General features: G+C 35.1%; 1 protein-coding gene across 9 annotated transcripts in view; it reads left to right on the forward strand.

Annotated features, from left to right (window-relative positions):
- Window positions 1–17,691, forward strand: part of KDM6A (lysine demethylase 6A) — a 222,094-nt gene that overhangs the window by 71,252 nt on the left and 133,151 nt on the right. For all 9 annotated transcript variants that reach the window (XM_081276471.1, XM_081276463.1, XM_081276462.1 and 6 more), the window contains one exon: window positions 16,477–16,585. In XM_081276471.1, the coding sequence (XP_081132597.1) occupies window positions 16,477–16,585 (109 nt within the window). The remainder of the gene's footprint in view (window positions 1–16,476; window positions 16,586–17,691) is intronic.

Below are 17,691 nucleotides of genomic sequence, written 5' to 3' on the forward strand. Positions count from 1 at the left end.
CACCATTTGTTGAAGATGCTATCCTTCCTCCATTGCATGCTTTTAGCTCCTTTATCAAATATAAGATAGTTGTAGCTTTGTTCATTGGTCTCTGTGTCCTCTATTCTGTACCATTGGTCCACCCGCCTGTTTTGGTACCAGTACCATGCTGTTTTTGTTACTATTGCTCTGTAATATAGTTTGAAATCTGGTATCGCTATACTGCCTGATTCACACTTCCTGCTTAGAATTGCTTTTGCTATTCTGGGTCTTTTATTTTTCCATATGAATTTCATGATTGCTTTATCTATTTCTACAAGAAATGCTGTTGGGATTTTGATTGGCATTGCATTAAACCTATAGAGAACTTTTGGTAATATCGCCATTTTGATAATGTTAGTTCTGCCTATCCATGAACAGGGTATATTTTTCCATCTTCTAAGATCTTCTTCTATTTATTTCTTTAGGGTTCTGTAGTTTTCATTGTATAAGTCTTTCACCTCTTTTGTTAGGTTGATTCCCAAGTATTTTAGTTTTTTTTTTTTTTTTGAGGATATTGTGAATGGAGTGTTTTTCCTCATTTCCGTTTCAGAAGTTTTGTTGCTGATATACAGAAATGCCTTTGATTTATGCGTGTTGATTTTATATCCTGCCACTTTGCTGAATTCATTTATTAGTTCTAGTCGTTTTTTTGTAGACCCTCTTGAGTCTTCTAGGTTTAGAATCATGTCACCCACAAATAGTGATAATTTAAGTTCTTCTTTTCCTATTTTTATGCCTTTAATTTCTTTCGTCTAATTGCTCTGGCCAGTGTTTCGAGAACTATATTGAATAGAAGTGGTGATAGAGGGCATCCCTGTCTTGTTCCACATTTTAGAGGGAATGCCTTCAATTTTTCTCCATTCAGAATGATGCTAGCCTGAGGCTAGCATAGATAGCTTTTACAATGTCAAGGTAAGTTCCTGTTATCCCTAGTTTTTCTAATGTTTTGAACATAAAGGGATGCTGTACTTTGTCGAATGCTTTCTCTGCGTCTATCGAGATGATCATATGGTTCTTATCTTTAAGTCTATTGATGTGGTGAATAACATTTATTGATTTCCGTATATTGAACCATCCTTGCATCTCAGGGATGAATCCTACTTGATCATGGTGCACAATTTTTTTGATGTGCCTTTGTATCCGATTCGCCAGAATTTTATTGAGGATTTTCGCATCCAGGTTCATCAGAGATATTGGTCTGTAGTTTTCTTTCTTTGAGGTGTCTTTGTCTGGTTTCGGAATCAGGGTGATGTTGGCCTCATAGAATGAATTTGGAAGAGCTCCCTCTTTTTCTATTTCCGGTATTAATTCTTCTTTAAAGGTTTTGTAAAACTCCGCTGTATACCCATCCGGTCCTGGGCTTTTCTTGGTTGGTAGTCTTTTGATTGCTTCTTCTATTTCATCCATTGATATTGGTCTGTTCAAATTGTGTGTATCCTCCTGACTCAGTCTGGGCAAATCATATGACCTAAGAAATTTATCGATGTCTTTACTATCTTCTATTTTATTGGAATATAGGTTTTCAAAATAATTTCTAATTGTCTTCTGTATTTCTGTAGCATCTGTTGTGATATTGCCTTTTTCATGCCTTATGTTAGTAATTTGAGTTCTCTCTCTTCTTCTCTTCGTTAGCATGGCTAAGGGTCTGTTGATCTTATTTATTTTTTCGAAGAACCAACTTTTAGTTTTGTTAATTTTTTCAATAGTTTCTTTTGTTTCAATTTCGTTGATTTCCGCTCTGATTTTAATTATTTCTTGCCTTCTGCTACATTTGCTGTTGTTTTGCTCTTCCTTTTCTAAGGCTTTGAGATGAAGTGTGAGCTCATTTATTTGTTGTTTTTCTTTTTTTTGAGGAATGACCTCCAGGCGATGAATTTCCCTCTTAAAACTGCTTTCATTGTGTCCCATAGATTCTGATATGTTGTGTCTGTATTTTCATTTAATTCTAAGAATTTTTTAATTTCCTCCTTGATGTCTTCTGTAACCCATTGATCATTCAGTAACATATTGTTCATTTTCCATGTGATGTAGGATTTTTTCTTCCTTCTTTTATCATTGATTTCCAGTTTCATTCCATTATGATCAGATAAAATGCATGGTATTATCTCCACCCCTTTATATTTACTGAGGGTTGCCCTATGGCATAATATATGGTCTATTTTTGAGAAGGATCCATGTGCTGCTGAGAAAAAAGTATATCCACTTGATGTTGGTTGATATATTCTATATATGCCAGTTAAGTCTAGGTTATTGATTGTGGTATTGAGTTCTATAGTTTCTTTATTCAACTTTTGTTTGGAGGATCTGTCCAATGGTGAGAGAGGTGTGTTGAAGTCACCCTTAATTATTGTCTTGTAGTCTATTTGATTCTTGAACTTGAGGAGAGTTTGTTTTATGAACGTCGCAGCACCATTATTTGGTGCATAAATATTGATAATTGTTATGTCTTGTTGGTGAATGGTTCCTTTTAACAGTATATAATGTCCTTCCTTATCCCTTTTGATTAACTTAGTCTTGAAGTCGATTTTATTCGATATCAGGATGGGGTGGCTTTTAAATATGGGAAGTTCTCCTCCTCTTTGGATGTTTCTTAATAAAAATGATGATTCTGTCTCCCCTACTCCACCACAAATTGAGATTCCGGGATTGTATCCAGGCCTCACTCATGCTAGGCAAGCTCTCTACCACTGATCTACACCAATCCACGATTGTTTCTCACAATGATTTAAAATAAAGAAAGGTGAGAAAAGAACAGGTTGTCTTTTGTGTAATGGGGAGAGTGGGGAAATGGAGATCTTAGGTGCTGCTTTTCTGCTGGCTATAGAGACAAGAGTAGGGGAGAGGTCCAGTGTGTAGAAGTATATGAGGAAGAGCTAATTATGGAGGTTTGTTTTGTTCCTTCTGTGGTCCTGGGGATTGAACCCAGAGCCTTACATATGCCAAGCAAATGTTGTACTACTTAGCCACTTTACCAGTCCCATGGAGGTTCTCTTTCTTAATATCACTTCAGGTCCCTCGGCATGGCCCCCTTAGAATACTGCTCAGAGGCTCTGGAGCCTTGCTGTTGGAATGTACCCTTGGCTGGTTAGTATCACTGTGATCTTGAGCACAGAATTTACTTTCTTTATGACTAAGTTTTCCTATCAGTGAAGTAAGGATAATAGACTTCATCATATAAAAATTGACAGGCTTAAAGGAAATAAGAATATGGTAACGTTCTGATGTACAGCTTAGTACATATCAAGAATATAAATATTAGCTATCAATACTTTAACGACCAAGATGTCTAGTCTGAGTTCAGTAGTGAAGTTGTGTGAGAATAATTTGCAGTAGCATAGTGTTTTAAATAGTTTATTTGAAAAGAATGGTAAAGTGCTGGGATAGTTTTTCAAATGATGCTTGCTTATCCATTAGCATTCAGCATATCACATGAGTGCAGAGTAGTAGTTCAGAGATATTGAGAAGTCTGTAACAGACTTATGTTTTTAATTTTTGCTATACAGACTATTGTGATGCAAAAGATGTGTATTAGTTGAAAACAGGAAAGAGTGGGATAGGGTAGCATAACAGATATATAAATTCCTTTATCTTCTTTCAAATGTTAGCTATGGGTGACAGTTAATTAGGTTTCTGTTTGCTTCCCTTCATCCTTCTTGAATGTGTTAATGATTATGTCATAGGGTGTTGCTCCCTTCCCCTTTTCATGAGTAAAGAGGGTGATATACTTATTTTTATCTCTTAAAGACTTGGGAAGCGACATGTAACAAATGAAATTAAACTCCTATCTCTCACCCTGCACAAAACTCAACTCAAAGTAGATAAAAGACTTAGGCACCAGAACAGAGACTCTGTGCCTAATAGAAGAAAAAGTAGACCCAAATCTTCACCATGTTGGTCCTAGGATCTGATTTCCTCCTAACAAGACTCCTAAAGTGTAAGAAGTAAAATCAAGAATCAAAAACTGGGATGGATTCAAATTAAAAAGCTTCTTCTTGGCAGAAGAAATAACAACATTAAGAGAGAGCCTATAGAATGGGAGAAATCTTTACCACGTGTACCTCAGATAAGAGCATTAATCTCTAGGATATATAACGAACTCAAAAAACTTAATACCAAAAACCCCCAAATAACACAATCAATAAATGGGCTAAGGAACTGAACAGACACTTCACAGAAGAAAAAATACAATCAGTCAACAAATATATGAAGAAATGTTCAGTGTCTCTAGCAATTAGAGAAATGCAAATCAAACAACTCCTCTCACCCTGCTCAGAATGGCAATTATCAAGAATACAAGCAACAATAAATGTCAGTGAGGATGTGGGGAAAAAGGCACATTCATACATTTCTGCTGGGACTGCAAATTGATACAACCACTCTGGAAAGCAGTGTGGAAATTCCTCAGCAAACTTAGAATGGAACCACCATTTGACCCAGTTATCCTACTCCTTGGTTTATATCCAAAGGACTTAAAATAAGCATATTACAGTGACACATCCATATCAATGTTTATAGCAGCTCAATTCACAATAGCTAAACTATGGAACCAACCTAGTTGTCCTTCAATGGATGAATGGGTAAAGAAAATGTGATATATACATACACATATACACAATGGAATATTACCCAGCCTCAAAGAAGAATGAAGTTATGGCATTTGCTGGTGAATGGATGGAGCTAGAGAATATCATGCTAAGCTAAACAAACTAATCCCAAAAAACAAAAGGCCAAATGTTTTCTCTGATATGTAGATGCTAATTCAGAATGTGTGTGGGGGTGCTAGGGAAGAATAGAGTTACTTTAGATTAGGTAGAGGGGAGGGAACACGGGGGAGGGGGTAGGAAGGATAGTAGAATGATTCAGACTTACACATTACTACCCAGTATACCTATATGACTATAATTAGAGGGATTCTACATCATGTACAACCAGAAGAATGAGAAATTATACTCCATCTATGTAAGATGTATCAAAGTGCATTCTGCTGTCATGTATAACAAATTAGAACAAATAAAAAAAATCTATTTAAAGGAAAATAAAGAATTCTCAGAAGCGGTAATTTCAGGCCTCACTGGAATGTTATTGTTCAATAACATGAGCATCTATTTTCCTACTATGCCATTTTCAGCTGTGGCATCTACCTCATAGTCTTGAGCATTACCAAAGCTCCTGCCATCTAGGTCATACCAGATGGTAGGGAGAAGAGGAGCTGAAGCAGAGTCTGTCTTTTTGCCTTATATCCCATTGGACAGAACTAGATCAGCAGGCCACAACTGCAGTAATTGTTGCAAATCTGTCTTTTTTCTGTATAAATATGTCCAATTAGGTTTAGGTATTCTATTAACAAAGAAGAATATAGAGAGAATATCTGAGACATCTAGAATCTGAAGCAAGTTCCAAAATAATGTTTATATAAATATGTAAATATTAAGGTAAAGTAGACAAATACTTGTGCTTAATATATGTGTGCAATAGAACATGGTAGGCATTTTAAAAAAACATTTGTTAACTTATGGGAAAGGGAACTTAATGTTTGAGGCCAGGACTCAGAGAATTTTCAGTATACATATCCTTTTGAATTGATGATGTGTAAATTCACTTTTTAAAAATAGTAAATGGAATTTAAAAACATCTGAAGGTGAGGTCTGGTATATAAGTACAGGAATAGCTATGTCATTAAGAGTCAATAATCCTTAAGGTTGTCGTTTTTAGTAACTCTTATTTTAAAATGTTGAAATTCAAAACAACAAAACAAAAAGTTGGTTCTTTGAATAAATAAATAAAATTGGTAAACCCTTAGTTATACTAATGAAGAGAAAGAGAGAAAAATCAAATTACTAAAATTTGGGGTGAAAAAGAGAATTCCACAATGGACATTGTTGAAATACTGATAATTTAAGAAACCATTTTGAAAATATATACTCTAATAGAAAAATCTTGAAGACACTGACAAATTTCTAGACTCATGTGATCTACCCAGTTGAAACAGGAGGAAATAGAAAATTTAAGCGGATTAATTTCAAGCAAGGAAGTAGAAATTGCCATCAGAAATCTATCAGCTAAGAAAAGCCAAGTACCAGATGGATTCTCAGCTGAGTTCTACCAGACCTTCAAAGAGGAATTAACACCATTACTCAAAATTATTCCATGAAATAGAAAAGGAGGGAATCCTTTCAAACTCATTTTATGAAGCTACCAAAACCAGACAGCATATCAAGGAATGGAAACTTCAGACCAATATCCCTGATGAACATAGATGCAAAAAATTTGTAATAAAATTCTGGCAAATTGCATACAAAAACATATTAAAAAAATAGTACACCATGATCAAGTGGGGTTCATTCCAGGGATGCAAGGTTGGTTAAACCTACAAAAATCAATAAATAATTCATCACATCAACAGACCTCAAAAGAGAAGAATCATGATTATCTCAATAAATGCAGAAAAAGCATCGGATAAAATACAGCATCTATTCATGTTCAAAACATTAGAAAAACTAGGGATAACAGGAACATACCTCAACATTGTAAAAACTATATATGTTAAACCCAAGGCTAATATCATCCTAAATGGAGAAAAATTGAAAGCATTCCCTCTAAAAATTGGAACAAGACTGGAATGCCTTCTTTCACCATGTCTATTCAATATCGTCCTGGAAACTCTAGCCAGAGCATTTAGATAGAAGAAAGAAATTAAAGGGATACAAATAGAGAAGAATTCAAACTATCCCTATTTGCCGAAAACATGAGTCTGTATTTAGAAGACCCCCCAAAAAACTATTCCATAAAACTTGTATAACTCATAAATGAATTTAGCAAAGAAGCAGGATATAAAATTAACATCCATAAATCTAACTGTGTTTCTGTACATCAGTGATGAATCAACTGAAAGAGAAATTAGGGAAACAACCCCATTCACAGTAGTCTCAAAAAAAAAAAAATTTTTTTTTTTTTTTTGGAATCAGTCTAACAAAAGAGTTAAAAGACCTCTACAATCAAAATTACAGAACACTAAAGAAAGCAACTGAAGAAGACCTTAGAAGATAGAAGGATCTCCCATGTTCTTATATAGGAAGAATTAACATTTTCAACATGGCCATACTTCTAAAAGCTATATACAGATTTAATGCAATTTCTATTAAAATCCCAATGATATTCTTCATAGAAATAAAAAAGCAGTCCTGAAATTTATTTGGAAAAATAAGAGACCCAGAATAGGCAAAGCAATCCTTAGCAAGAAGTGCAAAGGAGGAGGCCTCACAATACCAGACATTAAATTATACTACGGAGCCATAGTAACAAAAACAGCATGGTATCGGCACCAAAACAGACATGTAGACCAGTGGTACAGAATAGAAGACAGAGACAAACCCATATAAATACAGTTACCTCATCCTAGACAAAGGCCCCAAAAACATACATTGGAAAAAAGATAACCTCCTCAACAAATTGTGCTGGGAAAACTGGAAATCCATATGTAGCAAAATGAAGTTAATCTCGTCTCATCCTGCACAAAACTGAACTCAAAAGTATATCAAGGACTTCGTCATTAGACCAGAGATCCTGTGCCTAATAGAGCAAAATGTAGGCCCAAATCTACATCATGTTGTTTAGGATCCAACTTCCTTAACTAGACTCCTAAAGCGAAAGAAGTATAATCAAGAATCAATAAATGGCATGGTATCAAACTGAAAAAGCTTATTCTCAGCAAAGGAAATAATCATGAATGTAAAAGAGAGCCTACAGAATGAGAGAGAATCTTTGCCACCTGCACCTCAGATAGAGAATTACTTTCCAGGCTATATTTAAAAACTCAGAAAACTTAGCACCCAAAACCAAATAACCCAATCAATAAATGGGCAAAGGAACCGAACAGACAGTTCACAGAAGAAGTACAATCAGTCAACACACACACACAAAAAAAATGTTCAACATCTCTAGCGATTAGAGAAATGAAAATTTAAAAATATCTTGAGATTCCATCTCTAGTCAGAATGGCAGTTATCAAGAATATAAGTAATAGTAAATGCTGGTGAGGATGTGGGGAGAAAGGCACTCATACATTGCTGGTGGGACTGCAAATTAGTGCAACTAAGGAGTTATGGACATTATTTAGAAAACTTGAAATGACACTGCCATTTGACCCAATTATCCCACTCCTTGGTCTATACCCAAAGGACTTAAAATCAGCATACTACATGCAGCCATATCAATGTTTATACCAGTTCAAATCACAATAGCTACACTGTGGAACTAACCTAGATGCCCTTCAACAGATGAATGGATGAAGAAAATGTGGTATATGTACGATGGAATATTTCTCAGCCTTAAAGAAAAATGAAATTATGACATTTGTTGGTGAATGGATGGAGCTGGAGACTATCGTGCTAAGTGAAATAAGCCAATCCCCAAGAAAACGAAGGCTAAATGTAGCGTGCTCGCCTGGCATGCGTGCGGCCCAGGTTCGATCCTCAGCACCACATTACAAAAACAAAGATGTTGTGTCCACCAATAACTAAAAAATAAATATTAAAATTCATTTTCTCTCTCCCTCTCTCTCTCTCTCTCTCTCTCAAAAAAAAAGATATTTTTAAATACTATCAGGCCAAGGAATTGCTGAGTACTTGGAAAGGTCCAGATTTTTGTTCTGATTTATGAGGTGTGTTTCTAGAAGGGTATTATTAACTTTAACCATGTGGATATTTTTAGGTCCTTTTTCTCCTCCTTAAAGAAATCAGATGGTTAATACATTTATTTTTTTATTATTCTAGAAATTCAAAGCAGTGAATAAACTAATCATAGACTTAATCGAGAGGTATGCTCACATGTTGTAATTCAACAATTACTTTTGCGTGTTATTACATGTTATATGTACTGTATATAATTGCATGATATGTCACTTTACTCATAATGTAGAATGAAACACTCTTAAGTGGGTGACAATAGTGGTAGTTTGACAGAAACACCTTTTCCTGATGTTATCTGGATTTCTATAATGTCCTTTTACTGATGTATGTCAGAAGCAGCAGTGGTGATCTATAGTTGCATAGTTTATCACCTCTAGGAGTATCTGAATATGAAGATGTTAAAATATATATGGAGTTTGTGGGATAAGAAAGTTTGAAAATGGTACAGGGTTGGAGTAGGGTAGGCAAAAAGAAGTGGACCTAAGTATCAAGAGCAAATAATTAATTGGAGGTTTAGGAACAGGAAGCATAATAATAAATCACAGTGCTTGAAGAGTGGTTTTTGTTTAGGGTTATGAGTTGGGGTGACAGCAGTTCAGGCACATCAAGTGGTAGTGATGCTATAATACGGTATTCAATGCAATTGGGAAATGATATTTAAGAAGACAAGGAGAATGGTTACAAGAAATGTGGTAGGGAAAACAGTAATTTGATTAGATGTGTAGGGATAAAGAAATGCTTTGAATTGGTGCTGTTAATGATGAGGAAACTTTTTGAACAGGCAAAATCTTAATTATTGCTTGATAAATTTTTAAGATTATGTTTGGATGTCTAAATGGGAAAAGTCCAGTATGTTGTTGAGAGTTAAAAGCTTTTTTAGACTTGTTAGTGTGGAGGCTTATCGAAGACTGGAGTTGTCTTCACTCCTTTTTTCTTTTCTATTATTTTGGTAAGGAGTATTTAAACGAAATTTATAGGGCCCAAAAGTGACTCTTGGTATCTTTGGTTAAGAGAAAGGGTAATGAAGTTGGAGTCAAAGAAGAAAGAGGAGTTAGTGCCGCAGTCTGGCTGGGCACAATTCAGGAGCCACTTGTCAAAAGAAACTAACTTTATTTTTAGAACTACAAATGCCAAACAAAACAGCTCCTCAGGAAAAAACCCTCAGAGCCCAACTGCCACCACCGGCTTCCCACAAGCCTCTCACCCCCACACAACCCTCACCACCTCCCACAATCCTCCTGTTCTTGAGGCCGATTGGCTGGGTTGCGTGGGCGGAGCCAAAGAAGTCCCCCAATGAGCAGCTCTGTGGAGGAGCCAATCAGCTAGATGTTGCTGGGGCCGCTGTGAGCCAATCATCAGCTGGCAGTCTGAAGGGCAGGGAAACAGCCCAATGAACATCACCACAGAGGAGCCAATCAGCTAGATGTTGCTGGGGCCGCTGTGAGCCAATCATCAGCTGGCAGCTGGTTGCTGGCAGCTGGAAGTTTGCTGGGGCCCCTTTGGCTGTGGCTCTCAACAAGTTAGAAAGGTGTAAAAGTTAGAAAAGAGCAGAAAACAAATGATGTGGAGGAAAATAAAAATTATTTTAAGGAAGCAGGATTCGCCCTGCTTTGATTTGTGATGTCTAGCAGTCGCATTCATGACTAAGTTTTCATTAATTAGTGACTAGCATAATACTGTGTAAAATACACATAACAAAAAACTTACCATCTTAACCATTTTATTTGTGTAGTTCACTGTTGTTAAATACATTCTCATTGTTGTGCTGCCAGTTTCCAGAACACTTTTCATCTTCAAAACTGAAACCCCAAAATACTTGTTATATTCATCCCCTTTAAATAAGAAAGGTTCTTCTTTTCCTTCTAAAATAATAGGTTGAGCACCCCAAATCTGAAAATCCCAAATCCAAAATCCTGAATTTTTTGATCACCGATAGGACATTCCATGTAGAAAATTCTATACCTGACCTCCTGTGAAGGGTTGTAGACAAAATGAAGCTGTATTAAAAATATTGTATAAAATCACTTTCAGTCTATGTGTATAAAGTGTATATGGAACAAATGAATTTTTTGTTTATATTTAGGTGCCATTCCCTAACATTATGTACATGTAAACATTTCAGAATGTGAAAATATCTGAAATTGGAAATATTTTGGTCCCAAGAATTTTGGATAAGGGCTACTCAACCTATAGTAGTGTTGAAATTGTGTATTGACTGGTCTTTTATTGAGAAACTTGTGAAATTTAAAAACCATGATTCTTAAAAATCTATATTTTTTCTTGTATGATTATTTTTTTTAAATGTTTATTTTTTAGTTTTAGGTGGACACAATATTTTACATTTATGTGGTGCTGAGGATTGAACCCAGTGCCTCATGCATGGTAGGCAAGCACTCTACCACTGAGCCACAACCCCAGCCCCTCTTGTATGATTCTTAATGGGCTTTTAGAATCATAGAAGGTCAAAAATAGAGCTTGGTATGATATCCCAAGTAAGAAGTCTCATTCCTTTCTCTCACTCAAATAGCTTCATACTTAAGTTCTTTGCATAGTATGAGCCAAAGATGTCCCATTTAATTGTGGGCATGGTTTAAGGTTTCTTTCTCTCTGATTGAACTCAATTATGTTTGTCCTTTTTTGTGTGTGTGTGTACTGGGGAGTGAACCCAGGGGTACTTAACCACTGAGCCACATTCCCGGCCCTCTTTATTTTTAATTTTAACACATGGTCTCAATAAGTTGGTTAGGCTGGCTTTGAACTCACGATCCTCCTATCTCAGCCTCTAGAGCTGCTGGAATTACAAACCACTGTGCCCAGATATGCTTGCTTTTAAGTTAATACCCATACAGCGATCTGATATTTGGAGCTACCCAAAATGTAATTAGTATTCTCTCTTAAGTGATAGCTTTTTAAATTTTGAGTACAACATCCCCTGTGATTCTCTTCAGTTATACTCAGTTAAAAGAAAAAAAAATGGGGGCTCTGGAATTGAACCAAGTGTTTTGTGCATGGTAAGCATGTGATCTACTACTGAGCTATACATACACTCTCAGTCCCCAGATAATTTTCATGTGACAATTTATTTTCACATTCTTCACCAAATGGTAGCCCTTTATTTTGTTATAGCCTGATAAAATGTAATACTGAGAACAGAGGATAATGTTAGCCGTCTGATCATATTAGACTTTGGTGAGCTGATTATTGTTGTTGATCTGTATAATATACTTTATTAATTTGTGCCACGAATACTTTTTTTAGTAGGCATATTTCATGGGTGACACATTGATTTGTAATCTGCTTAAATCCCTTAATCTGTTTTAAGGTCTTCTGGCTACTAAACCATCTTGCATGGGGTATTTAAATCTATATTTAAAATTTTTCTACTATTTATAATGTCACCTAGCTATTTCAGTTAACCTTTTAATTGAAAAAAATGACTATGTTTAAAAATTCTAAAATATTAACAGTACATTAATTTAATTAGGCACTGACTATATTCATCATATAATATTAATACTTAACATTTTAAAAATAAATTAGTTATCTGTGTTCATGAGCTCTAAATTTTATCTGGCAAGGATTAGCTATAGAGGATAATGTAATGTTATTACCAATAGCTATAAACAGTTATTGTTCTGGGATAACTGATTTTTCAAGTAATAAAAATAAAGCAGAACCAGGCATGTAGATGCATGCCTATAATCCAAGCTGCTCCAGAGACTAAGGCAGGAGGATTGCAAGGCTTTCTCAAAATTAAAAAAAAAAAAAAAAAAAGCTAGGAATGTAGCTCAATGGTAAAGCATCCCTGGATTCTGTCTCCAGTACTGGGGGAGGGGGAGCGATTGAGAGGGGAGCAAAGGAGATGCCAAACACAAATTACAGTGAATGTTATAGAAAATGGCGCTAAGATGGGAGGAATACCTGACTGGGAGGATCTTTGGTTACTCTCCTGTGCTTTTAGTATTTAATGATAAACTTTCCTTCTAAATGTGTTTTTGTAGTAGATAGTGAAGATTACAGATGTGTGGTGCACCAGCTATAAACAGTTACAGGATATAACAATGATTTTGGTGTGGTGGGTATTGCTTGTTCCCATTACAAGATATTATTAATTTTGTGGGCTTTTCATTTATAAACTTAAGAAATTTATTTTCCTAATACTTAATATATGGATTGAATATTCAGTTGTTTTAAGCCTTAAAAATATCTATATTTGCACTGTCCAAAATGGTAACTATTAGCAATATGTTTATTTTCATGTAAATAAGTGTTCAGTGGAACATTTAAAAAAATTCAGTTGTTTATTGCATTACCCATGTTTAACCTGCTTAAGAGCCACCCATTTCTACTGGCTATCACAATGGACATCACAGATTATAGGCATTGCAGAAAGTTCTTTGTAGAATGATCGTTGATCTAGTTACAGGTGATTTTCATCTTACTATCCTTACACTGAAGGTATAGGATGGATTCTAGGGGAAAGCATAATAATTCTTTAATGATTGTTACATTAAGAGAAATGATATAGGTTAGTAATAAAAAATCTAGGAAAGCGATTAACAAAATAAAGTTTTTATATGTGCCTACTGTAGAGTTTCTACTTTTAAGACTTATTTTATAGTTTAGTCATTTTTATCTCCAGTTATGTTCAAGCACACACACTATATGGGGATGATTTTATTTGTGTATATGCCAAATTAAAAAATACAAGCAAGAAGGAGGTTTCACTGTGCTGCCTAGGCTAGTCTCAAACTCCAGGACTCAAGTGCTCCCCTTCCCCCAACAGCTGGGGCTACAAGAGTGTGCCACCACATCTTGCTTAAAAGTAACCCTTTTAATAGGAAATATTTTTGGTTTATAGTGATTCCAAAAGCTTGGTCTGGTGACCAGTGCCAATCCAGTAATAAGGAAAAGGTTTTGAGAAAAAGGAAAAAGAAGTTTTAGTGCTTTGCTAGTAGAGGAGAAACACAGTAGAACTCCTGTCCCAGATGCTGTGATTCTAACTGCCAGTTAGAATCACACTCAAAGAGTGAGATAACAAAGGCTGCACTACAGCTGTGCCTTGTCATTTATAGCCTTGAAAGAGAGCTGTTTTTTTTTTTTTTTTTTTTTTTAAAGAAAAAAGAACTTCAGGTGCCCAAAGTCTGGATTCCTTCATTCCTATGGTTCATGAGCCCAAGGACAGATAACTTGGCCTCAGACAGGAGAAGGTTACATGCTTCCTTCATGGTTAGGGAAGGGGAGAGGGAAAAGAAGGAAAAGAACAAGTCAGTTTTAAAGTAAGCTGCAGAGGCAGAGCAGCATTGGTTATATTCAAACCATGAAATGGACACCTTTTATAATAGGTGTTTACCAGATCTTTGTTCTAAGTCTAATCCTGTATCTTATATGTTTACCATTAGCCCTTTGAATAAAAAAAAAATTATAAAAACACTGTGTTTTTAGTAGTATTGGAAACTATCTTGTTATTTATTTTCCTTTGCGCATTAAAAATTATGTTAGGATTTGATCTGATATCAAAATTACCTTAAACATGCCAAATACATTCATGAAATTTTACTTAAATTATAACATAATATGCTTAGAAATTTTATTCTGCCTTTTTACTCATTTTGATCTTGTTTGATATTTGGCTTTGTCAGCATCGTCTTTCAACATTGATGTCTATTTAGTAGGTACGTAGTGACTTTGTGGGGAAATTGTTAAGAATCTGTTAATCCAACCAGAAGTGTAGGGTAGGTGAATTTAAATCCACCCTTTCTCATTTTTAGCTGATGTTATGTTTTATAATGATTAGAGATATGTATAATATTAATAATTTCAAGCATGTTCCTTTATTTTTTGAGAAAGGGAATATAAGCAACAGGTAACCATGGTAGTGGTATGGCATCAAGGGTGGTAGGAAGAAGTATAGGATGTTGGCATCTTTTTTTGCTTAAATCATTAAAGAAAATTTATTTGATTTTATGGAAACAGAAGCTTTCTTGCTTTGCTAGCAAAGGAGAAACACAGGGGACTAGGGGCTGTGACTCTCATGATTTTATCTTGAATACTTTCACCATCATTTGCTTATAAATTTAATGTTAATCAGCTCTAAGAAGTTGTCAGGAATAACTAAGTTTCTAAATATTTTAATGAGTTAAAACAGACAACTATTTTAAGGAATCTTTTATTTACAATATCATTATTAGCTTTAGAAAGTCATTTTATTTAATGTAAAATTAGGAATTGTCATTCTGTGGCCTAATTTTATGAATTTCTCTCATTATAAAGCTCTGTAGTAAACTGTATTTTGTACTCTAACCATCTGCCAGATAAGAATTATATGCCTTAAATAAAGAAGATCTTGTAATTTCATGCTTCCAAATTATAGTAATTTCTGAGACTTCAGTGTAGCACTCAGACTCTTTTAATTATAGAGAAGGAGAGTGATTAGTTTTCAGTGATTGTGATTTGGTATGTATGTACATTGAGATAGCTAAGGGTGGGGAACTGAAGACAGATCTTTTAGAAATTTTAGGCTTTAAGCATGAGAGGATCAGCCCAAATTTGCCTTGTGTAGTATGGGTTCTCCAAACTTGCTTGGGTAAATTGTAGGTCATACATTTTGAAACTGTCCATAAAATGGTCCATATTTCATAGGTGAGGAAAAACGAAGGCCTTCTAAGTAGGTACTCATCTCAAGAAAACTCTGAAAATGGTGGTAAAACAATTTTTTTTTTATTATTATGGAAGCTATGAGTTCCTTTCTTTATGTGAACCAAACTTAGGAGTGTATCTATAGAGATTTGAAAAATCACACACATTTCTTACTTTAATGATGCCAGGACATATATAACAGAGCAACAGTGGTGTGGAGTATTTAGTTGTTAGCAGGGAAATTTGGACAACATTATTGGGCAGCTTGAAAGAGTTGGCTCAGTAGTAGAGTGCTCCCAGGTTCAATCCTAGCACATAATAAAAACAAAAAGCCAGAACTGAGAGAGGATACACTCCTCAGTTCTGCAGCATATGACAATTGGAATTTATATAGTTAGGCTATAGAACTCTGTTCTGTGTCATTCATTTTTCTCCTTGCAGTCTCCTGAATTGTGCTTTTTAAAAAAGGGGGTGGGGAGAGAATTGATACCTTTATGGTATTGTTGTTTTTTCCTTTGGAGGAGTAAAAGCCAGAGTGAGTATATAAGCTTGTATTGGAGTCTGGGTAAGATTAGGAATGGAGTTAGAGGTGGTATGTTTGAAGTATATCACAAGGAGAAGATAAACAAAAGGTTGTCTATGGTAACTTAAATCTGGTAGGTTCTGGCAAAAAGCCAGTTCAGTATAAATGCTATTTTTATTACTCTAGAGATTTTACAAATTCTCACATAATTCAATATGTTTCTTCCTGCCTGTGGGAAAGATGGATGATGTTTGTATTTGAGGGTAGGTTTGTTTATGTCAACAGGGACCACAATAATAATTTAGATTTTCAATTTAAGAATAAAGTTATCAAGTGTTCCTACATTATTTGATTTGGCCAGTATTGTTTGCATTTTATAGATGGAAAAATCACTTAGACCATACATAACTAGTGGGTCTTTTAATAAATACTTAGTTAAGGAAGCTATTCCTTCTGAAGAACACTACAATGAATAAGTCTGAAATAGAAGTGAAACATATAAATATAGACTTTTTAGGTGATTGAATGGAGGATATATACATTATCTCAGGAAGGATATTCATGTTGGGATTTTATGTCTTAAATATTTGTATTTTTTATTTCTAGGCTGTTCGCTGCTACGAATCTCTAATCTTAAAAGCTGAAGGAAAAGTGGAGTCTGATTTCTTTTGTCAATTAGGTCACTTCAACCTCTTATTGGAAGATTATCCAAAAGGTAATTTTTTTCCCTTGTTAATTTCTATTTGATTAATATATATGTTTAAAGTAACTGTAATTATACCCTATTGAAGGATACTACCATTTTTAATTCTAAGAAATCGTAAGCTCATGAACATTGTAAACAGAAAGAAAACTGGATAGATGGAGAAATGTTGTGTAATTCTGTGTAAATCATCAATAAGTTGTCCATTCAGTAAAATTTACAACCTCCTACACATGCAATGTCATTTCGGTCTGTCTTGTTAAAAATTCTTCCCTTTAAAGGTTCTGCCATAGTAGAAAGTGAGCCATTTTTCTCTTTGGAGGTGGTCTGAGAAGTTCCTGGAGAGGGGGACCTCAACTCAGGGAAAGTGGGGTTCTTAACAAACTTTGCAAAAATGAACTCAAGGATATGTCAATCAGGAGATACATAATAGATTTACTTAGGAAAGCAGAGACATATTCTAGGAGAATGTGGAGTATTGTGAATGACAAACGCTTCTGGGATAAAGCAAGGAATACACATTTAAGGAAGCATGTGGCCATCTCAAAAGCAAGAGGTAGAAACCCTTTGGCCTGGGCCATTAATTTTTACAGAGGGAAGGTAGCTAGGGACTGGAATAGAGGTGGAGCTGGGCCAAGTTAGGTGATTTTGTGCTTATTTTTCTAATGCTTGCTTGACGGTGTCAGCTCCTATTATGTTACTTTTTGCAGACATGGAAGCATGTCAGGTGCACAGACTGGGTTGCTGATGAGTTGTTGGTTATGCATTTTAGGGTTCAAGGCATTTTCTTGCATTCCGGTGACTTAAGGGCACTTTCTTTTGAGACTCCGTGTCCCTTCCTTTTTTTGTATCCCCAAATTCTTATCTCAGTTTGATATAGGTATTTGTACATTGGTGGATACTTTGGCAAGGTTACACAGACTCAGCCTTCTTTATCTTGGCTTTAAAGCCTGTCCACATTAGCTTGAAAATATTTGAATGAAGATCTGATATGTAGTCATGTTGTAAGGTAGATAAAACAGAGATATTGGTTAGATATGAGCTGGAACCTTGAATAAAACCAGACTTTTATTCATTTGAAATTTTTTTTTTTTTAAGAAATGAGTTAAATGACTGAA

This window comes from Spermophilus citellus, assembly GCF_964194105.1.
Source record: "Spermophilus citellus genome assembly, chromosome: X".
Lineage (NCBI taxonomy): Eukaryota > Metazoa > Chordata > Mammalia > Rodentia > Sciuridae > Spermophilus > Spermophilus citellus.